The sequence below is a fragment of the Oncorhynchus tshawytscha genome, unplaced genomic scaffold (assembly GCF_018296145.1).
Source record: "Oncorhynchus tshawytscha isolate Ot180627B unplaced genomic scaffold, Otsh_v2.0 Un_scaffold_7589_pilon_pilon, whole genome shotgun sequence".
In the NCBI taxonomy this organism is placed as follows: domain Eukaryota; kingdom Metazoa; phylum Chordata; class Actinopteri; order Salmoniformes; family Salmonidae; genus Oncorhynchus; species Oncorhynchus tshawytscha.
In genome coordinates this window covers 887,501-910,390 of record NW_024609826.1, presented here as the reverse complement: position 1 = coordinate 910,390, position 22,890 = coordinate 887,501, and the positions used below count along the sequence as shown (strand labels likewise).

Genomic DNA, 22,890 nt, shown 5'->3' with positions numbered 1-22,890 from the left:
GTCTCTCTGCTGCTCGCTGTGTGTGTCTGGCCTGCTCGCTGTGTGTGTGTCTCTCGCTGTGTGTGTCTCTCCTGCTCGCTGTGTGTGTGTCTCTCCTGCTCGCTGTGTGTGTCTCTCTCCTGCTCGCTGTGTGTGTGTCTCTCCTGCTCGCTGTGTGTGTGGCTCCTGCTCGCTGTGTGTGTCTCTCTCCTGCTCGCTGTGTGTGTGTCTCTCCTGCTCGCTGTGTGTGTCTCTCTCCTGCTCGCTGTGTGTGTGTCTCTCCTGCTCGCTGTGTGTGTCTCTCTCCTGCTCGCTGTGTGTGTGGCTCCTGCTCGCTGTGTGTGTGTGGCTCCTCCTGCTCGCTGTGTGTGTGTCTCTCCTGCTCGCTGTGTGTGTGTCTCTCCTGCTCGCTGTGTGTGTGTCTCCTGCTCCTGTGTGTGTGGCTCCCTGTGTGTGTGTGTGTGTCTCCTGCTCCCTGTGTGTGTGTGTGGCTCCTGCTCCCTGTGTGTGTGTGTGCTCCTGCTCCTGTGTGTGTGTGTGTGTGTGGCTCCTGCTCCCTGTGTGTGTGTGTGTGTGTGTGTGTGTGTGTGGCTCCTGCTCCTGTGTGTGTGTGTGGCTCCTGCTCCCTGTGTGTGTGTGTGTGTCTCCTCCCTGCTCCCTGTGTGTGTGGCTCCTGCTCCCTGTGTGTGTGGCTCCTGCTCCCTGTGTGTGGCTCCTGCTCCCTGTGTGTGGCTCCTGCTCCCTGTGTGTGGCTCCTACTCCCTGTGTGTGGCTCCTGCTCCCTGTGTGTGGCTCCTGCTCCCTGTGTGTGGCTCCTACTCCCTGTGTGTGGCTCCTGCTCCGTTTCTACTACACTGATTGGTTTTAAATATTTGTCAAAGGTTTTCAGGGCTGGAGGTCATGTTAATTTGTATTATACCAGGATAACCAGTGAGTACTTTTAGTATGTTTGTATTCAGAGTAAACATGGAATTCTCCCTTCTGATACTATCAACAGAACAGGCAGGTCATCAGACTTCTGATACTATCAACAGAACAGGCAGGTCATCAGACCTTCTGATAGCATCAACAGAACAGGCAGGTCATCAGACTTCTGATACTATCAACAGAACAGGCAGGTCATCAGACCTTCTGATGTATACTACTGCTGTTAATTGGTGTTATTTAACATGAGCAGTATCACCGTGGAAGCAGAGAGAAGCTGTCTCCTATACCCTACCCAGTAACTATAGCAGCTGTCTCCTATACCCTACCCAGTAACTATAGCAGCTGTCTCCTATACCCTACCCAGTAACTATAGCAGCTGTCTCCTATACCCTACCCAGTAACTATAGCAGCTGTCTCCTATACCCTACCCAGTAACTATAGCAGCTGTCTCCTATACCCTACCCAGTAACTATAGCAGCTGTCTCCTATACCCTACCCAGTAACTATAGCAGCTGTCTCCTATACCCTACCCAGTAACTATAGCAGCTGTCTCCTATACCCTACCCAGTAACTATAGCAGCTGTCTCCTATACCCTACCCAGTAACTATAGCAGCTGTCTCCTATACCCTACCCAGTAACTATAGCAGCTGTCTCCTATACCCTACCCAGTAACTATAGCAGCTCTCCTATACCCTACCCAGTAACTATAGCAGCTGTCTCCTATACCCTACCCAGTAACTATAGCAGCTGTCTCCTATACCCTACCCAGTAACTATAGCAGCTGTCTCCTATACCCTACCCAGTAACTATAGCAGCTGTCTCCTATACCCTACCCAGTAACTATAGCAGCTGTCTCCTATACCCTACCCAGTAACTATAGCAGCTGTCTCCTATACCCTACCCAGTAACTATAGCAGCTGTCTCCTATACCCTACCCAGTAACTATAGCAGCTGTCTCCTATACCCTACCCAGTAACTATAGCAGCTGTCTCCTATACCCTACCCAGTAACTATAGCAGCTGTCTCCTATACCCTACCCAGTAACTATAGCAGCTGTCTCCTATACCCTACCCAGTAACTATAGCAGCTGTCTCCTATACCCTACCCAGTAACTATAGCAGCTGTCTCCTATACCCTACCCAGTAACTATAGCTATAGCTAGCTGTCTCCTATACCCTACCCAGTAACTATAGCAGCTGTCTCCTATACCCTACCCAGTAACTATAGCAGCTGTCTCCTATACCCTACCCAGTAACTATAGCAGCTGTCTCCTATACCCCACCCAGTAACTATAGCAGCTGTCTCCTATACCCAGTAACTATAGCAGTAACCCAGTATAGTAACTATAGCAGCTGTCTCCTATACCCTACCCAGTAACTATAGCAGCTGTCTCCTATACCCTACCCAGTAACTATAGCAGTTGTCTCCTATACCCTACCCAGTAACTATAGCAGTTGTCTCCTATACCCTACCCAGTAACTATAGCAGTTGTCTCCTATACCCTACCCAGTAACTATAGCAGCTGTCTCCTGTACCCTACCCAGTAACTATAGCCTCCTATACCCTACCCAGTAACTATAGCAGTTGTCTCCTATACCCTACCCAGTAACTATAGCAGTTGTCTCCTATACCCTACCCAGTAACTATAGCAGCTGTCTCCTATACCCTACCCAGTAACTATAGCAGCTGTCTCCTATACCCTACCCAGTAACTGTCTCCTATATAACAGCTGTCTCTCCTATACCCTACCCAGTAACTATAGCAGCTGTCTCCTATACCCTACCCAGTAACTATAGCAGCTGTCTCCTATACCCTACCCAGTAACTATAGCAGCTGTCTCCTATACCCTACCCAGTAACTATAGCAGCTGCTGTCTACCCAGTAACTATAGCCTGTCTCCTATACCCTACCCAGTAACTATAGCAGCTGTCTCCTATACCCTACCCAGTAACTATAGCAGCTGTCTCCTATACCCTACCCAGTAACTATAGCAGCTGTCTCCTATACCCTACCCAGTAACTATAGCAGCTGTCTCCTAACTATAGCAGCTGTCTCCTATACCCTACCCAGTAACTATAGCAGCTGTCTCCTATACCCTACCCAGTAACTATAGCAGTTGTCTCCTATACCCTACCCAGTAACTATAGCAGCTGTCTCCTATACCCTACCCAGTAACTATAGCAGCTGTCTCCTATACCCTACCCAGTAACTATAGCAGCTGTCTCCTATACCCTACCCAGTAACTACAGCAGCTGTCTCCTATACCCTACCCAGTAACTATAGCAGTTGTCTCCTATACCCTACCCAGTAACTATAGCAGCTGTCTCCCCTAGTAACTATAGCTGTCCCAGTAACTATAGCAGCTGTCTCCTATACCCTACCCAGTAACTATAGCAGCTGTCTCCTATACCCTACCCAGTAACTATAGCAGTGTCTCCTATACCCTACCCAGTAACTATAGCAGCTGTCTCCTATACCCTACCCAGTAACTATAGCAGCTGTCTCCTATACCCTACCCAGTAACTATAGCAGCTGTCTCCTATACCCTGCCCAGTAACTATAGCAGCTGTCTCCTATACCCTACCCAGTAACTATAGCAGCTGTCTCCTATACCCTACCCAGTAACTATAGCAGCTGTCTCCTATACCCTGCCCAGTAACTATAGCAGCTGTCTCCTATACCCCTACCCAGTAACTATAGCAGCTGTCTACCTATACCCTACCCAGTAACTATAGCAGCTGTCTCCTATACCCCACCCAGTAACTATAGCAGCTGTCTCCTATACCCTACCCAGTAACTACAGCAGCTGTCTCCTATACCCTACCCAGTAACTATAGCAGCTGTCTCCTATACCCTACCCAGTAACTACAGCAGCTGTCTCCTATACCCTACCCAGTAACTATAGCAGCTGTCTCCTATACCCTACCCAGTAACTACAGCAGCTGTCTCCTATACCCCACCCAGTAACTACAGCAGCTGTCTCCTATACCCTACCCAGTAACTATAGCAGCTGTCTCCTATACCCTACCCAGTAACTATAGCAGCTGTCTCCTATACCCTACCCAGTAACTATAGCAGCTGTCTCCTATACCCTACCCAGTAACTATAGCAGCTGTCTCCTATACCCTACCCAGTAACTATAGCAGCTGTCTCCTATACCCTACCCAGTAACTACAGCAGCTGTCTCCTATACCCTACCCAGTAACTATAGCAGCTGTCTCCTATACCCTACCCAGTAACTACAGCAGCTGTCTCCTATACCCTACCCAGTAACTACAGCAGCTGTCTCCTATACCCTACCCAGTAACTATAGCAGCTGTCTCCTATACCCTACCCAGTAACTATAGCAGCTGTCTCCTATACCCTACCCAGTAACTACAGCAGCTGTCTCCTATACCCCACCCAGTAACTACAGCAGTTGTCTCCTATACCCTACCCAGTAACTATAGCAGCTGTCTCCTATACCCCACCCAGTAACTATAGCAGCTGTCTCCTATACCCTACCCAGTAACTATAGCAGCTGTCTCCTATACCCCAGTACCCAGTAACTATAGCAGCTGTCTCCTATACCCTACCCAGTAACTATAGCAGTTGTCTCCTATACCCTACCCAGTAACTATAGCAGCTGTCTCCTATACCCCACCCAGTAACTATAGCAGCTGTCTCCTATACCCTACCCAGTAACTATAGCAGCTGTCTCCTATACCCTACCCAGTAACTATAGCAGCTGTCTCCTATACCCCACCCAGTAACTATAGCAGCTGTCTCCTATACCCTACCCAGTAACTATAGCAGCTGTCTCCTATACCCTACCCAGTAACTATAGCAGCTGTCTCCTATACCCCACCCAGTAACTATAGCAGCTGTCTCCTATACCCTACCCAGTAACTATAGCAGCTGTCTCCTATACCCCACCCAGTAACTATAGCAGCTGTCTCCTATACCCTACCCAGTAACTATAGCAGTTGTCTCCTATACCCTACCCAGTAACTATAGCAGCTGTCTCCTATACCCTACCCAGTAACTATAGCAGCTGTCTCCTATACCCTACCCAGTAACTATAGCAGCTGTCTCCTATACCCCACCCAGTAACTATAGCAGCTGTCTCCTATACCCTACCCAGTAACTATAGCAGCTGTCTCCTATACCCTACCCAGTAACTATAGCAGCTGTCTCCTATACCCTACCCAGTAACTATAGCAGCTGTCTCCTATACCCTACCCAGTAACTATAGCAGCTGTCTCCTATACCCTACCCAGTAACTATAGCAGCTGTCTCCTATACCCTACCCAGTAACTATAGCAGCTGTCTCCTATACCCTACCCAGTAACTATAGCAGCTGTCTCCTATACCCTACCCAGTAACTATAGCAGCTGTCTCCTATACCCTACCCAGTAACTATAGCAGCTGTCTCCTATACCCTACCCAGTAACTATAGCAGCTGTCTCCTATACCCTACCCAGTAACTATAGCAGCTGTCTCCTATACCCTACCCAGTAACTATAGCAGCTGTCTCCTATACCCTACCCAGTAACTATAGCAGCTGTCTCCTATACCCTACCCAGTAACTACAGCAGCTGTCTCCTATACCCTACCCAGTAACTATAGCAGCTGTCTCCTATACCCTACCCAGTAACTATAGCAGCTGTCTCCTATACCCTACCCAGTAACTATAGCAGCTGTCTCCTATACCCTACCCAGTAACTATAGCAGCTGTCTCCTATACCCTACCCAGTAACTATAGCAGCTGTCTCCTATACCCTACCCAGTAACTATAGCAGCTGTCTCCTATACCCTACCCAGTAACTATAGCAGCTGTCTCCCTATACCCTACCCAGTAACTATAGCAGCTGTCTCCTATACCCTACCCAGTAACTATAGCAGCTGTCTCCTATACCCTACCCAGTAACTATAGCAGCTGTCTCCTATACCCTACCCAGTACCCAGTAACTATAGCAGCTGTCTCCTATACCCTACCCAGTAACTATAGCAGCTGTCTCCTATACCCTACCCAGTAACTATAGCAGCTGTCTCCTATACCCTACCCAGTAACTATAGCAGCTGTCTCCTATACCCTACCCAGTAACTATAGCAGCTGTCTCCTATACCCTACCCAGTAACTATAGCAGCTGTCTCCTATACCCCACCCAGTAACTATAGCAGCTGTCTCCTATACCCTACCCAGTAACTATAGCAGCTGTCTCCTATACCCTACCCAGTAACTATAGCAGCTGTCTCCTATACCCTACCCAGTAACTATAGCAGCTGTCTCCTATACCCTACCCAGTAACTATAGCAGCTGTCTCCTATACCCTACCCAGTAACTATAGCAGCTGTCTCCTATACCCTACCCAGTAACTATAGCAGCTGTCTCCTATACCCTACCCAGTAACTATAGCAGCTGTCTCCTATACCCTACCCAGTAACTATAGCAGCTGTCTCCTATACCCTACCCAGTAACTATAGCAGCTGTCTCCTATACCCTACCCAGTAACTATAGCAGCTGTCTCCTATACCCTGTCCCAGTAACTATAGCAGCTGTCTCCTATACCCTACCCAGTAACTATAGCAGCTGTCTCCTATACCCTACCCAGTAACTATAGCAGCTGTCTCCTATACCCTACCCAGTAACTACAGCAGCTGTCTCCTATACCCTACCCAGTAACTATAGCAGCTGTCTCCTATACCCTACCCAGTAACTATAGCAGCTGTCTCCTATACCCTACCCAGTAACTATAGCAGCTGTCTCCTATACCCTACCCAGTAACTATAGCAGCTGTCTCCCAGTAACTATACCCCCTACCCAGTAACTATAGCAGCTGTCTCCTATACCCTACCCAGTAACTATAGCAGCTGTCTCCTATACCCTACCCAGTAACTATAGCAGCTGTCTCCTATACCCTACCCAGTAACTATAGCAGCTGTCTCCTATACCCTACCCAGTAACTATAGCAGCTGTCTCCTATACCCTACCCAGTAACATGTGGCCTTGGTGTGTGCTGATGTGTGGCGTGCCGCTAGATGTTTATCTCTTCTATCACATTCCAGATCTATACTATGTGTGTGCTGTTGATTAGTCTCTGGTTGTCTCCATGGTTGAGGTCCACCTCATAATGTTGACACCACACCCTGGTTATTTGTTCTTTTGTTGTGCTCATTAGGATATTGCAATATTCATTTTTCAGTGCTGAGGATGGAAAGTTACATTACAGAACACATGTCTGTCTTTCAGTTTAAATGCTCCTGTCACAGAGTAAATCACTCTACATGAAGTTGTTTTTATCAGCCAACAACCCTTATACTGTACAGGCCATTCACTGTCATGACTGCTCACTGGGATGCTGCACATGTATGTCAATATGGACTTTGCATCTAACTCCTCATTTACATTTGTTTCCACCAATGGAGTTCAAAGCCTGTGTTTGCTGCCCTACGGACACCTATCTGAGATTACAACAATTAGAACTATACCAGGCCTGACCTATACCCTACCAGCCTGTGTTTGCTGCCCTATAGACACCTATCTGAGATTACAACAATTAGAACTATACCAGGCCTGACCTGTACCCTACCAGCCTGTGTTTGCTGCCCTATAGACACCTATCTGAGATTACAACAATTAGAACTATACCAGGCCTGACCTATACCCTACCAGCCTGTGTTTGCTGCCCTATAGACACCTATCTGAGATTACAACAATTAGAACTATACCAGGCCTGACCTATACCCTACCAGCCTGTGTTTGCTGCCCTATAGACACCTATCTGAGATTACAACCATTAGAACTATACCAGGCCTGACCTATACCCTACCAGCATGTGTTTGCTGCCCTATAGACACCTATCTGAGATTACAACCATTAGAACTATACCAGGCCTGACCTATACCCTACCAGCCTGTGTTTGCTGCCCTATAGACACCTATCTGAGATTACAACAATTAGAACTATACCAGGCCTGACCTATAACCTACCAGCCTGTGTTTGCTGCCCTATAGACACCTATCTGAGATTACAACAATTAGAACTATACCAGGCCTGACCTATACCCTACCAGCCTGTGTTTGCTGCCCTATAGATACCTATCTGAGATTACAACAATTAGAACTATACCAGGCCTGACCTATACCCTACCAGCCTGTGTTTGCTGCCCTATAGACACCTATCTGAGATTACAACAATTAGAACTATACCAGGCCTGACCTATACCCTACCAGCCTGTGTTAGGTGTCTATAGGGCAGCAATCTGAGATTACAACCATTAGAACTATACCAGGCCTGACCTATATCCTACCAGCCTGTGTTTCTGCCCTATAGACACCTATCTGAGATTACAACAATTAGAACTATACCAGGCCTGACCTATACCCTACCAGCCTGTGTTTGCTGCCCTATAGACACCTATCTGAGATTACAACAATTAGAACTATACCAGGCCTGACCTATACCCTACCAGCCTGTGTTTGCTGCCCTATAGACACCTATCTTAGATTACAACAATTAGAACTATACCAGGCCTGACCTATACCCTACCAGCCTGTGTTTGCTGCCCCACAGACACCTATCTGAGATTACAACAATTAGAACTATACCAGGCCTGACCTATACCCTACCAGCCTGTGTTTGCTGCCCCACAGACACCTATCTGAGATTACAACAATTAGAACTATACCAGGCCTGACCTATACCCTACCAGCCTGTGTTTGCTGCCCTATAGACACCTATCTGAGATTACAACAATTAGAACTATACCAGGCCTGACCTATACCCTACCAGCCTGTGTTTGCTGCCCTATAGACACCTATCTGAGATTACAACAATTAGAACTATACCAGGCCTGACCTATACCCTACCAGCCTGTGTTTGCTGCCCTATAGACACCTATCTGAGATTACAACAATTAGAACTATACCAGGCCTGACCTATACCCTACCAGCCTGTGTTTGCTGCCCTATAGACACCTATCTGAGATTACAACACTTAGAACTATACCAGGCCTGACCTGTACCCTACCAGCCTGTGTTTGCTGCCCTATAGACACCTATCTGAGATTACAACAATTAGAGCTATACCAGGCCTGACCTATACCCTACCAGCATGTGTTTCCTGCCCTATAGACACCTATCTGAGATTACAACAATTAGAACTATACCAGGCCTGACCTATACCCTACCAGCCTGTGTTTGCTGCCCTACGGACACCTATCTGAGATTACAACCATTAGAACTATACCAGGCCTGACCTATACCCTACCAGCCTGTGTTTGCTGCCCTATAGACACCTATCTGAGATTACAACAATTAGAACTATACCAGGCCTGACCTATACCCTACCAGCCTGTGTTTGCTGCCCTATAGACACCTATCTGAGATTAGAACTATACCAGGCCTGACCTATATCCTACCAGCCTGTGTTTGCTGCCCTATAGACACCTATCTGAGATTACAACCATTAGAACTATACCAGGCCTGACCTATACCCTACCAGCCTGTGTTTGCTGCCCTACAGACACCTATCTGAGATTACAACCATTAGAACTATACCAGGCCTGACCTATACCCTACCAGCCTGTGTTTGCTGCCCTATAGACACCTATCTGAGATTACAACCATTAGAACTATACCAGGCCTGACCTATACCCTACCAGCCTGTGTTTGCTGCCCTATAGACACCTATCTGAGATTACAACAATTAGAACTATACCAGGCCTGACCTATATCCTACCAGCCTGTGTTTGCTGCCCCACAGACACCTATCTGAGATTACAACCATTAGAACTATACCAGGCCTGACCTATATCCTACCAGCCTGTGTTTGCTGCCCTATAGACACCTATCTGAGATTACAACCATTAGAACTATACCAGGCCTGACCTATATCCTACCAGCCTGTGTTTGCTGCCCTATAGACACCTATCTGAGATTACAACAATTAGAACTATACCAGGCCTGACCTATATCCTACCAGCCTGTGTTTGCTGCCCCACAGACACCTATCTGAGATTACAACCATTAGAACTATACCAGGCCTGACCTATATCCTACCAGCCTGTGTTTGCTGCCCTATAGACACCTATCTGAGATTACAACAATTAGAACTATACCAGGCCTGACCTATACCCTACCAGCCTGTGTTTGCTGCCCTACAGACACCTATCTGAGATTACAACCATTAGAACTATACCAGGCCTGACCTATATCCTACCAGCCTGTGTTTGCTGCCCTACAGACACCTGTCTTAGATAAATAGTGTCATTGTCAAAATCCCAAAGTATCCCTTTAACCCCAAAGAAAGAACACACAGGAGCTGTCTGAAGAAACAAGTCTCCCCTTTGTCAACATCCACAAGGTTAGTTAGGAGTAACCACATTGAAGTTGGACTCTGTTGTTCCTACCTTTGTGTTTCCTCTGGCGTCTTGGGAACCTGCTATGACGTGCTCATTAGTAGATAACAAACTGTGGCTGGAGAGATTGAGAGAGAAGTGGAAAGGGCAGGAGTAAGTTCCAGGTTTCTTATTAGAATATGCCTTTAGATGACAGTTGAAGTTCCACAATCATTTTAATATGCAGTTTAGCTTTTTCTTTTACCAAGTTCTTCTTTGTTTTATATCTAAAATGGATTAAATGTTTTTATTTATATATATAAGCAGTTTAGGCCTCCCGAGTGGCGAAGCTGTCGAAGTCATTGCAATGTGGTGCTAGAGGCATCACTGCAGACCCGGGTTCGATCCTAGGCTGTATCACAACCGCCAGTGATCGTGAGTCCCATAGGGCAGCATGCAAATGGCTCAGTGCCGTCCGGGTTAGGGGGAGGATTTGGCGAGGGGGGGCTTTACTTGGCTCATCGTGCTCTAGCGACTCCTTGTGGTGATTACGGTCGTCAGTTGAACGGTGTTTCCTCCGACACGTTGGTGCGGCTGGCTTCTGGGCTCATCGTGCTCTAGCGACTCCTTGTGATGACTACGGTCGTCAGTTGAACGGTGTTTCCTCCGACACGTTGGTGCGGCTGGCTTCTGGGCTCAGCGGAACGGTGTTAAGAAGCTCGGTTTGGCAGGTCATATTTTGGAGTACACATGACTTGACCTTTGCCCCCCGAGCCCGTTGGGGAGTTGTAACGATGAGACCAGATTGAAATTGGGGGTAGAAATAGGCTCAGGGTTGAGTGCTATATGTATTCAGTCATGTTGTGGCAGTGACAGTGCATCAGCTGGGAATAACATAGCATGGTATTAACAGAGAATGACACTGCAGCTTGGCAACATGCTGTTATCAGCTCAGCTGGGGTGGGGTTGAGGTGAGGTCAGAGTCCAAACCATCTCACTTGTCACTTCCTCCGTCTCAATAGTCTTTCCTGGATCCCTCCTCTCCTGCCGTCTCTCGGTTTTTCCAAAACCTTACAAACCCGTTTCCTCTCCTCAAATCCTTTCCTGGATTTCCTCTGGCATTTTGAGAAAGCTATGAGGTGAGGAAGGGTTGAGAGGACACAAGGAAACGAGGAATCAAGGAAACAGTATTGAGACAGAGCCAGTGTGTCAGTCTACCTGATAACAACAACTTGCTAAAGGTCTCTGAGGTCATCAGGCAGGGCTGTGTGATGTGTACAGTAGGTGGCCCTCTGATAACTCAGCTATTTCAAATATCCGTCTGTCTGCCCTGCCCAGCTGTTTAGCAGTCAGGCATACAGACAGTACATGACTGCACTCAGATATGGCCTCGCTGTTAACTGTGTTTCTCCTCTTGTTGTTTCTACAGCTGTTAACTGTGTTTGTCCTCTCTGTTGTCTCTACAGCTGTTAACTGTGTTTCTCCCCTCTGTTGTCTCTACAGCTGTTAACTGTGTTTGTCCTCTCTGTTGTCTCTACAGCTGTTAACTGTTTCTCCCCTCTGTTGTCTCTACAGCTGTTAACTGTGTTTCTCCCCTCTGTTGTCTCTACAGCTGTTAACTGTGTTTGTCCCCTCTGTTGTCTCTACAGCTGTTAACTGTGTTTGTCCTCTCTGTTGTCTCTACAGCTGTTAACTGTGTTTCTCCCCTCTGTTGTCTCTACAGCTGTTAACTGTGTTTGTCCTCTCTGTTGTCTCTACAGCTGTTAACTGTGTTTGTCCTCTCTGTTGTCTCTACAGCTGTTAACTGTGTTTGTCCTCTCTGTTGTCTCTACAGCTGTTAACTGTGTTTCTCCCCTCTGTTGTCTCTACAGCTGTTAACTGTGTTTCTCCTCTCTGTTGTCTCTACAGCTGTTAACTGTGTTTCTCCCCTCTGTTGTCTCTACAACTGTTAACTGTGTTTCTCCTCTCTGTTGTCTCAACAGTTCTATGTGCTGAAAGAGTGGGCCAGATGACTAAGACATACAGTGACATAGATGCTGTTACTCGTCTGCTTGAAGAGGTAAGAGAACCTGGTCTATCACTTAGAGCACATTCATTTACAATGCTGTCTGTTTGGATAGTCAAATCTGCCATTCAGACATATCTCTGCCAGGCCAGGTTAACCACATCATAGGACAAGTCAAACATTGTCATACAGTAGCAACTGTTTCCCTTTGACCTGATTCCTAGATCATGATGCATGATGCTCAGCCCCTCTAACCAGCCCCTCTAACCAGCCCCTCTGTCTCCCCTGCAGAAAGAACGGGACTTGGAGCTCGCCGCCCGCATCGGCCAGTCACTACTGAAGAAGAACAAAACCCTCAGTGAGAGAAATGAATTCCTGGAGGAGCAAGTGGAGCACATTCGAGAGGAGGTGTGTGTGGAGTGTGTATTGTGTGTACGTGTGCTCTTTTCTCTCTCAGAACCAGGAGAAGATGTGACATAATGTTGATATTTTATCTCTCTCCCCCTTTCTCCCTCATCTCTCTCCCTTCTCACCCTCTCTGTCCCCCTCTCTCATCTCTCCCTTCTCACCCTCGGTCCCTCTCATCTCTCTCCCTTCTCACTGTCTCTGTCCCCCTCTCTCATCTCTATCCCTACTCACCCTCTCTCCGTCTCTCATCTCTCTGCCTTCTCACCCTCTGCCCTTCTCTCCCTCCCTCATCTCTCTCCCTTCTCACCCTCTCTGCCCCTCTCTCCCTCCCTCATCTCTCTCCCTTCTCACCCTCTCTGCCCCTCTCTCCCTCCCTCATCTCTCTCCCTTCTCACCCTCTCTGCCCCTCTCTCCCTCCCTCATCTCTCTCCCTTCTCACCCTCTGCCCTTCTCTCCCTCCCTCATCTCTCTCCCTTCTCACCCTCTCTGCCCCTCTCTCCCTCCCTCATCTCTCTCCCTTCTCACCCTCTCTGCCCCTCTCTCCCTCCCTCATCTCTCTCCCTTCTCATCCTCTCTGTCCCCCTCTCTCCCTCTGCAGGTTTCTCAGCTGCGCCATGATCTGTCTATGAAAGATGAGCTTCTCCAGTTCTACACTAGTGCAGCAGAGGAGAGTGAAGGAGATTCGTCCACCTGTACCCCGTGAGTCTGCTATCTGTCATCCCGACCTGTGAGATTATCCTGGTTCCGATAACTGTTTGTGGTTCATAGCCAACTCCTATGGTTGTTGTTCTGCTAAAGGCAGCAACCGGACCTGTTCCCCTCCACTCATCACATCCACGTGTTCCTCTTAAAGCAAAAGTCCTTCATTTTGCCGTTGTCAGTAAACCCCCACTATGCCACTATGGTCTGTTCAGGTTCCTCAGTAGAGAACATTTAGCTAGAGGAGGTGACTGGTGTATGTGGTCCTGGGGGTTAGTCCCTACTGTAAGGTCTCTCTGCTCTTGTTCCTCCCAATTCTACCCTCCTTTTACAATGATATAACCTTTCAACTAAAGGGCCAATGCAGCTGTTCTATATCTGGGTAACAATTGTGTACCTTACTGTAATTTTGTTTTCAATTAAAATGGTCAAAATTAACAAAAATAGCTACTTAGCAAAGAACAATTTCTCAAGCAAGAATTTAGCTAGGACTGTCTGGGAGTGGTCTGAGTGGGGAGGGGGGACTGAAAACCAGCTGTTTTTGGGAGAGATGTTTGGAACTCTCGTATTGTTCTATTAACAAATGTAAAACTTCAACCCACCAAAACAGACTGAGATTTCAGGTGGTCTTCTCAAACAGCTCTTACACTAAAACAGCATTGTCATCATTTTCACAATTTCACAGTATTATTCCAACCTCAAAGTGTGGATATGTGTATATGTAACACAGAAAGTCTAGTTTTTGGCTGCACTGGGCCTTTAAGCTCTTATTTCACTGGTCCCACAAGTCCATCCAAAGGGCAGGTACTTGATATGTTTTGTGGCTCCTGCTTAAGGACGGCTTCAAGGATGTTTTCTTTAAGATGAATAAAGGCCTTTGATTTGTTTGTCCAGAAAATCCCCCTCTTCTCTGACAGAGGTACTGTGACCCTGTGTGACCCTGTGTGACCTTGAGGCAGCAGGCTGGGTTTGTTTGTTGTGTTCTCTCAGACAGGGGTACTGTGACACTGAGGCAGCAGGCTGGGTTGGTTTGTTGTGTTCTCTCAGACAGAGGTACTGTGACCCTGTGTGACACTGAGGCAGAAGGCTGGGTTGGTTTGTTGTGTTCTCTCAGACAGAGGTACTGTGACACTGAGGCAGCAGGCTGGGTTGGTTTGTTGTGTTATCTCAGGGGGAAAATACAGACAAACTGACCTGTTTCTCTTACCCCTCAAACACAGAGCGGTTTTAGACCGTAGTGTTCCCACTAGTGTCTTAATGGCAGACACTACCAGGCGTCCTGTTACACTGGTGGTAAAACGTTGATTGACTGTTCCATCTCCTTGTTGTCTAAATTATGCAGAAGGTCCAAGTCTGGTCTGTATATGGTGTTGAACCCCTCTGCCAGCTCTGCCCAGTCATTGTAAAGTCTTCGAAAGCCAAGTGAACAAACAGATCACCGACCATCTCGAATCCCACCGTACCTTCTCCACTATGCAATCCGGTTTCCGTGCTGGTCAGGGGTGCACCTCAGCCACGCTCATCGTCCTAAACGATATCATAACCACCATTGATAAAAAACAGTACTGTGCAGCCGTCTTCATCGACCTGGCCAAGGCTTTCGACTCTGTCAATCACCATATTCTTATCAGCAGACTCAACAGCCTTGGTATCTCAAGGCCCTCTGGCAGTCTCTATGGGGGTGCCACAGGGTTCAATTCTCAGGCCGACTTTTTTCTCTGTATGTATCAATGATGTCGCTCTTGCTGCGGATGATTGTTTGATCCACCTCTACGCAGACGACACCATTCTGTATACATCTGTCCTTTCTTTGGACACTGTGTTAACAACCCTCCAAACGAGCTTCAACGCCATACAACACTCCTTCCGTGGCCTCCAACTGCTCTTAAACGCTAGTAAAACTAAATGCATGCTGTTCAACCGATTTCCTGCCCGCCTAGCATAACTACTCTGGATGGTTCTGACTTAGAATATGTGGACAACTATAAATACCTAGGTGTCTGGCTAGACTGTAAACTCTCCTTTCAGACTCATATTAAGCATCATTGGGGCGGCAGGGTAGCCTAGTGGTTAGAGTGTTGGACTAGTAACCGAAAGGTTGCAAGTTCAAATCCCGAGCTGACAAGGTACAAATCTGTCGTTCTGCCCCTGAACAGGCAGTTAACCCACTGTTCCTAGGCCGTCATTGAAAATAAGAATTTGTTCTTAACTGACTTGCCTAGTTAAATAAAGATAAAATAAAATTGAATCTAGAATCGGCTTCCTCTTTCGCAACAAAGCATCCTTCACTCATGCTGCCAAACATACCCTTGTAAAACTGACTATCCTGCCGATCCTTGACTTCGACGATGTAATTTTAAAAATTGCCTCCAACTTTCTACTCAGTAAATTGGATGCAGTCAATCACAGTGCAATCCGTTTTGTCACCAAAGCCCCATATACTACCCATCACTGCAACCTGTATGCTCTCGTTGGCTGGCACTCACTACATATTCGTCACCAAACCCATTGTCTCCAGGTCATTTATAAGTCTTTGCTAGGTAAAGCTCCGCCTTATCTCAGCTCACTGGTCACCATAGCAACACCCACCCGTAGCACACACTCCAGCAGGTATATCTCACTGGTCACCATAGCAACACCCACCCGTAGCACACACTCCAGCAGGTATATCTCACTGGTCATCCCCAAAGCCAACACTTCCTTTGGCCGCCTTTCCTTCCAGTTCTCTGCTGCCAATGACTGGAACGAATTGCAAAAATCACTGAAGTTGGACTTATCTCCCTCTCTAACTTTAAGCATCAGCTGTCAGAGCAGCTTACTGATCGCTGCAGCTGTACACAGCCCATCTGTACACAGCCCATCTGTAAATAGACCCATCTGTAAATAGCCCATCCAACCAACTACAAAAGTATTTCTACTTGCACATCTATCACTCGTGTTAATTGCTAAATTGTAATTACTTTGCCAGTTTGGCCTATTTATTGCCTTACCTCCTTACTTAATTTGCACATACTGTATACAGATTTTCCATTGTGTTATGGACTGTACGTTTGTTTATTCCAGGTGTAACTCTTGTTTTTGTCGCACTGCTTTGCTTTATCTTGGCCAGGTTGCAGTTGTAAATGAGAACTTGTTCTCAACTAGCCTACCTGGTTAAATAAAGGTGAAATAAAAAAATTATCCTTTGGTGGATATGATTCCCTGTTTTTACAAATGTAGTCTATCCCAAATGGCAACCTAGTCCCTATGTAGTCCACTACCTTTGACCACGGCCCATAGGGCTCTGGTCAAACATAGTGCACAACATGTTGAACTACGGGCCCTGGTGGTCAAAAGTAGTTCACTTCGTAGGGAATAGGCTTCGTCCCAAATGGCATCCTATGTCTCTTGTCACTTACTGACCGGTCACTGTGTCTCGTCCACACAGCATCCACCACAATGACTCCACACTGTCGGTGCCAAGATACTTCCCCCTGGACTCACTGCAGAAGAAACTCAAAGACCTGGAGGCAGAGAACATCTCTCTCAGATCAGAGGTAAAGTCATGTCGCTAACTAACCCTGTGTGTAGTTCTGTGGCGGTGTCCTGCTGACCATACTGTGAAGGAGAGGTCAGATGAATGTCATTGCTTTGGGGACCGATCATGGCTCTGCACCCTGAGGTTTAGATCACAGTCTGGGGATTCATTTTACAGTTCAGTTAACACTGTACATTGATAAACATTGACTAAACTTAGACAGTGAAGAGATGGTAACTGGGTAATACTTTGTTACAGTCAGATAATAATATGGAATTTAACAAAACAACAACCTAATGAAATACTTATTACCTGGTCACATGGGAGATCATTGTAATAAATACCATAATGTTAGCAAGAGAGAGCTAATTTGATTGAATAACGTCAGATGCTTACCAGAAAGATTCAGTAGAGTATTTTCATAGTAAACCAGAGGTACCAGTGGTAATAGGACTGGAATAAGTACTGCTGCCAATACTTTACACCCAGCTCTCCTGCTGTGTGATGATGATGATGATGTTTGGCTGCATCCTGTCATCCCCCACCAGGCCAGTCATCTGGAGACTGAGACAGAGGAGTACGAGGAGAAGGAGCAGCAGCTGGTCAACGACGTCGTCAAAGAGCTGAGTGAGTAACATATACACACACACACACACTCTCACTCACTCACACACACACGGCTCAGGTCTCACCTCCCCTGTCCCCTGGGCCCTCTGAGAGAAAACAAAACAGGGCAGTGTTTCATTCCAATAAGGATGTTCCCTCTGCCCTTGTTCTCTCCCCTTCACACATCTGATAGGACTGGAAGTGTGAGAGCCATATGAGGAGAACTAGGTGGAGATATTGCTAACACCTAGCTAGGCAGTTAACATCATGTATCACTGGAGCTACATTCAAGTGTTGCTATGGAGGAGATCTATGAGAGGTCAACAACACTGATTCATGGTGGATGCTCTTTGCTCATGTCATTTCTTTCGCCCCGTCCCGTGCGCCCAATAGGAGATGCCAACCACCAGATGTCCACCCTGGCGGAGGAGCTGGCGAGGAAGACGGACGATGGGTCTCGCCAGCAGGAAGAGATCACACACCTCCTGTCCCAGATCGTAGACCTGCAGAAGAAGTCCAAGTCTGTGAGTGGCCAGGCCAGTAATGACCCAGACTGCCTGCCACGGTCCAGGCCAATGGACACATTCCAGGTCGCCTTTCTTACAGTCCCGCTCTGCAGATTTTTCTGATGTCACAACGCCTGGAGAAGTAGAACCATATTCATAATATAGACATCTTCAGAAAGGCACAGCTGCAAAGACGTCGACCTGGAACACAACTAGTCTGTTATAGCTGTTATCAGTGTGTCGATGATGATGTGTGTGAGCTTATAGCCCTAAGGGACTAACAGTCACGTCTGTTCCACAGTATGCAGTGGAAAACCAAGAGCTCACCCAGCATCTAGGGGCTGCCAAAGATGCCCAGCGCCAGCTCACTGCTGAGGTACAGTAAGGCCTCATTAATCAATTACCAAGAGGACAATAAGCACTGCCTAACGAGACCCAATTACCACGCTAGGGATGTTTTCCATTATTGCAATAGTGTCAAGCTCATTCCATGGAGGGCCTAGTGTCTGCTGGTTTTTGGTGTTTCCTTTCAATTAAGACCTAGACAACCAGGTTTATTTATTTTTATTTAACCTTTATTTAACCAGGTAGACTAGTTGAGAACAAGTTCTCATTTGCAACTGTGACCTGGACTATATAAAGCAAAGCAGTTCAACACGTACAACAACACAGAGTTACACATGGAATAAACAAACATACAGTCAATAATACAGTAGAACAAAAGAAAAGAAAAAGTCTATATACAGTGAGTGTAAATGAGGTAGGATAAGGGAGTTAAGGCAATAAATAGGCCATGGTGGCGAAGTAATTACAATATAGCAATTAAACACTGGAATGGGAGATGTGCAGAAGATGAATGTGCAGGTAGAGATACTGGGGTGCAAAGGAGCAAAATAAATAAATACCAGTATTTTTTATTTTACCTTTATTTAACCAGGCAAGTCAGTTAAGAACAAATTCTTATTTTCAATGACGGCCTGGGAACAGTGGGTTAACTGCTTGTTCAGGGGCAGAACGACAGATTTGTACCTTGTCAGCTCGGGGGTTTGAACTCGCAACTCGGTTACTAGTCCAACGCTCTAACCACTAGGCTACCCTGCCGCCCCATGGGGATGAGGTAGGTAGATAGATAGATGGGCTGTTTACAGATAGGCTAAGTACAGGTGCAGTGATCTGTAAACTGCTCTGACAGCTGGTGCTTAAAGCTAGTTAGGGAGATGTGAGTCTCCAGCTTCAGAGATTATTGCAATTCGTTCCAGTCATGGGCAGCAGAGAACTGGAAGGAAAGACGACCAAAGGAGGAATTGGCTTTGGGGGTGACCAGTGAGATATACCTGCTGGAGCGTGTGCAACGAGTGGGTGCTGCTATGGTGACCAGTGAGCTGAGATAAGGATGGGCTTTACCTAGCAGAGACTTGTAAATAACCTGTAGCCAGTGAGTTTGGCGACAAGTATGAAGCGAGGGCCAACCAACGAGAGCGTACAGGTCGCAGTGGTGGGTAGTGTATGGGGCTTTGGTGACAAAACGGATGGCACTGTGATAGACTGCATCCAGTTTGTTGAGTAGTGTTGGAGGCTATTTTATAGATGACATCACCGAAGTCGAGGATCGGTAGGATGGTCAGTTTTACGAGGGTATGTTTGGCAGCATGAGTGAAGGATGCTTTGTTGCGATATAGGAAGCCGATTCTAGATTTAATTTTGGATTGGAGATGCTTAATGTGAGTCTGGAAGGAGATTTTACAGTCTAACCAGACACCCAGGTATTTGTAGTTGTCCACGTATGTAAGTCAGAACCGTCCAGAGTAGTGATGCTGGACGGGCGGGTAGGTGCGGGCAGCGATCGATTGAAGAGCATGCATTTAGTTTTACTTGCGTTTAAGAGCAGTTGGAGGCCACGGAAGGAGAGTTGTATGGCATTGAATCTCGTCTGGAGGTTAGTTAACACAGTGTCCAAGGAGGCCAGAAGTATACAGAATGCTGTCGTCTGCGTAGAGGTGGATCAGAGAATCACCAGCAGCAAGAGCGACATCATTGATGTATACAGAAAAGAGAGTCGGCCCGAGAATTTAACCCTGTGGCACCCCCATAGAGACTGTCGGAGGTCCAGACAACAGGCCCTCCGATTTGACACACTGAACTCTATCAGAGAAGTAGTTGGTAAACCAGGCGAGGCAATCATTTCAGAAACCAAGGCTGTCGAGTCTGCCAATAAGAATGTTGTGATTGACAGAGTCAAAAGCCTTGGCCAGGTCGAAGAATACGGCTGCACAGTAATGTCTCTTATCGATGGTGGTTATGATGTCGTTTAGAACCTTGAGCGTGGCTGAGGTGCACCCATGACCAGCTCGGAAACCAGATTGCATAGCGGAGAAGGTATGGTGGGATTCGAAATGGTCAGTAATCTGTTTGTTAACTTGGCTTTCTAAGACCTTAGAAAGACAGGGTAGGATAGATATAGGTCTGTAACAGTTTGGGTCGAGTGTCACCCCCTTTGAAGAGGGGGATGACCGCGGCAGCTTTCCAATCTTTGGGAATCTCAGACGATACGAAAGAGAGGTTGAACAGGCTAGTTATAGGGGTTGCAACAATTGCGGCAGATCATTTTAGAAAGAAAGGGTCCAGATTGTCTAGCCCAGTTGATTTGTAGGGGTCCAGATTTTGCAGCTCTTTCAGAAACATCGGCTTTCTGGATTTGGGTAAAGGAGAAATGGTGGGGGCTTTGGCGGGTTGCTGTAGAGGGTGCCAGGCAGTTGACCGGGGTAGGGGTAGCCATGTGGAAAGCATGGCCAGCCGTAGAGAAATGCTTATTGAAATTCCAGGTGAGGGGAGTTCCTTTCTAATTACTGACTCTAATTCATCAATCAAGTACAAGGGAGGAGTGAAAACATGCAGACACTCGGCCCTCCATGGAATGAGTCTAGTGGAAGTTGGGTTATATAATTCAATACAATACAATCTCTAACCATATTTAAATAGAATAGTGTTTGATGTCCCCCTGATGCTTCAACAGCATATGATTATCACTGACATTATTTAGAATGATACAATGATACATTATGAATGATACATTAGATAGAATGATCTCTCTCTCCTTTCTTTCTTTCTTTCTTTCTTTCTTTCTTTCTTTCTTTCTTTCTTTCTTTCTTTCTTTCTTTCTTTCTTTCTTTCTTTCTTTCTTTCTTTCTTTCTTTCTTTCTTTCTTTCTTTCTTTCTTTCTTTCTTTCTTTCTTTCTTTCTTTCTTTCTTTCTTTCTTTCTTTCTTTCTTTCTTTCTTTCTTTCTTTCTTTCTTTCTTTCTTTCTTTCTTTCTTTCTTTCTTTCTTTCTTTCTTTCTTTCTTTCTTTCTTTCTTTCTTTCTTTCTTTCTTTCTTTCTTTCTTTCTTTCTTTCTTTCTTTCTTTCTTTCTTTCTTTCTTTCTTTCTTTCTTTCTTTCTTTCTTTCTTTCTTTCTTTCTTTCTTTCTTTCTTTCTTTCTTTCTTTCTTTCTTTCTTTCTTTCTTTCTTTCTTTCTTTCTTTCTTTCTTTCTTTCTTTCTTTCTTTCTTTCTTTCTTTCTTTCTTTCTTTCTTTCTTTCTTTCTTTCTTTCTTTCTTTCTTTCTTTCTTTCTTTCTTTCTTTCTTTCTTTCTTTCTTTCTTTCTTTCTTTCTTTCTTTCTTTCTTTCTTTCTTTCTTTCTTTCTTTCTTTCTTTCTTTCTTTCTTTCTTTCTTTCTTTCTTTCTTTCTTTCTTTCTTTCTTTCTTTCTTTCTTTCTTTCTTTCTTTCTTTCTTTCTTTCTTTCTTTCTTTCTTTCTTTCTTTCTTTCTTTCTTTCTTTCTCTCTCCCCTCGTCTAGCTGAGGGAGTTGGAGGATAAGTATGCAGAGTGTATGGAGATGCTCCATGAGGCCCAGGAAGAGCTGAAGAACCTCCGGAATAAATCACTACCTCTCAGTACACCCCGACGCTTCCACTCCCTGGGCCTGTTCCCTATGGTGAGACACACATACACAGGGGTCAGAGTAATAAATCACTACCTCTCAGTACACCTCAACCCTTCCTGTTCTCTATGGACAGACTAGAGGGAGGGAGCATGAGAGAGGAGGGAGGGAGGGAGGGAGCATGAGAGAGGAGGGAGGGAGGGAGCATGAGAGAGGAGGGAGGGAGGGAGCATGAGAGAGGAGGGAGGGGAGGGAGCATGAGAGAGGAGGGAGGGAGGGAGCATGAGAGAGGAGGGGGGGGGTATGAGAGGGAGGGAGCATGAGAGAGGAGGGAAGAACAGATTGAAGGAGAGTGGAATGGAGAGAGGGCTATAACTGGTATAGAGGTGAAGTGGATTTCCTTTCATCAGGTTTTGTTTTCAACCACATTCCTCAGGTGTCAGATGTTAACAGCATTGTTTATGCCGAGGGGGTGAGTGGAGAACTTGTCTATTGCATCTCTGACTGCTTGATGTGTTGCCACTCACCACCAGTGAGGAGCAGGGAGGTAACCCTAATGCCCTGGCCACGTCGTAACTCCCCAGCCCCAGAACTGTGATGTAAATGTAACGTAGAGAGTTCTTATCTGTATTAGCGTCTAGCTGTAGTGAATGTGGTCTGTGGGGAGAAAGAGATGGCTGGTATTGACCCTGGAGAGAGAAGTAATGTTTTGAGGTGTTTACAGTAGGATTAACAGGCTGGGGTTAGTTCCCATGTAACCCTGTTACGTCCGTGTGATGGATCCTGTCTTGTTTTGTTTGTCCAGAATCGATTGGCTGTTTTTTGGGGCCCAGAAGATTCTCTAACAAATTAACCCAATTCAGTCACATAGTCTCTAGAACATGGGTCTCCAACTCTGTTCCTGGAGAGCCACCCTCCTGTAGGTTTTCACGCCAACCCTGTTCCTGGAGATCTACCCTCCTGTAGGTTTTCACTCCAAACCCAGTTGTAACTAACCTGGTTCAGT

General features: G+C 46.3%; 1 protein-coding gene across 15 annotated transcripts in view; it reads left to right on the top strand.

Annotated features, from left to right (window-relative positions):
* The window catches only part of trak1a (trafficking protein, kinesin binding 1a), an 84,351-nt gene that overhangs the window by 47,656 nt on the left and 13,805 nt on the right, over positions 1 to 22,890 (top strand). For 9 of the 15 annotated variants that reach the window (XM_042319115.1, XM_042319116.1, XM_042319121.1 and 6 more), the window contains 9 exons: positions 12,210 to 12,286; positions 12,524 to 12,640; positions 13,239 to 13,339; positions 16,767 to 16,875; positions 17,405 to 17,483; positions 17,856 to 18,052; positions 18,270 to 18,344; positions 21,801 to 21,938; positions 22,321 to 22,356. In XM_042319115.1, the coding sequence (XP_042175049.1) occupies positions 12,210 to 12,286; positions 12,524 to 12,640; positions 13,239 to 13,339; positions 16,767 to 16,875; positions 17,405 to 17,483; positions 17,856 to 18,052; positions 18,270 to 18,344; positions 21,801 to 21,938; positions 22,321 to 22,356 (929 nt within the window). The remainder of the gene's footprint in view (positions 1 to 12,209; positions 12,287 to 12,523; positions 12,641 to 13,238; positions 13,340 to 16,766; positions 16,876 to 17,404; positions 17,484 to 17,855; positions 18,053 to 18,269; positions 18,345 to 21,800; positions 21,939 to 22,320; positions 22,357 to 22,890) is intronic. The other 6 variants (XM_042319114.1, XM_042319119.1, XM_042319117.1 and 3 more) reach the window with 4 other exon arrangements.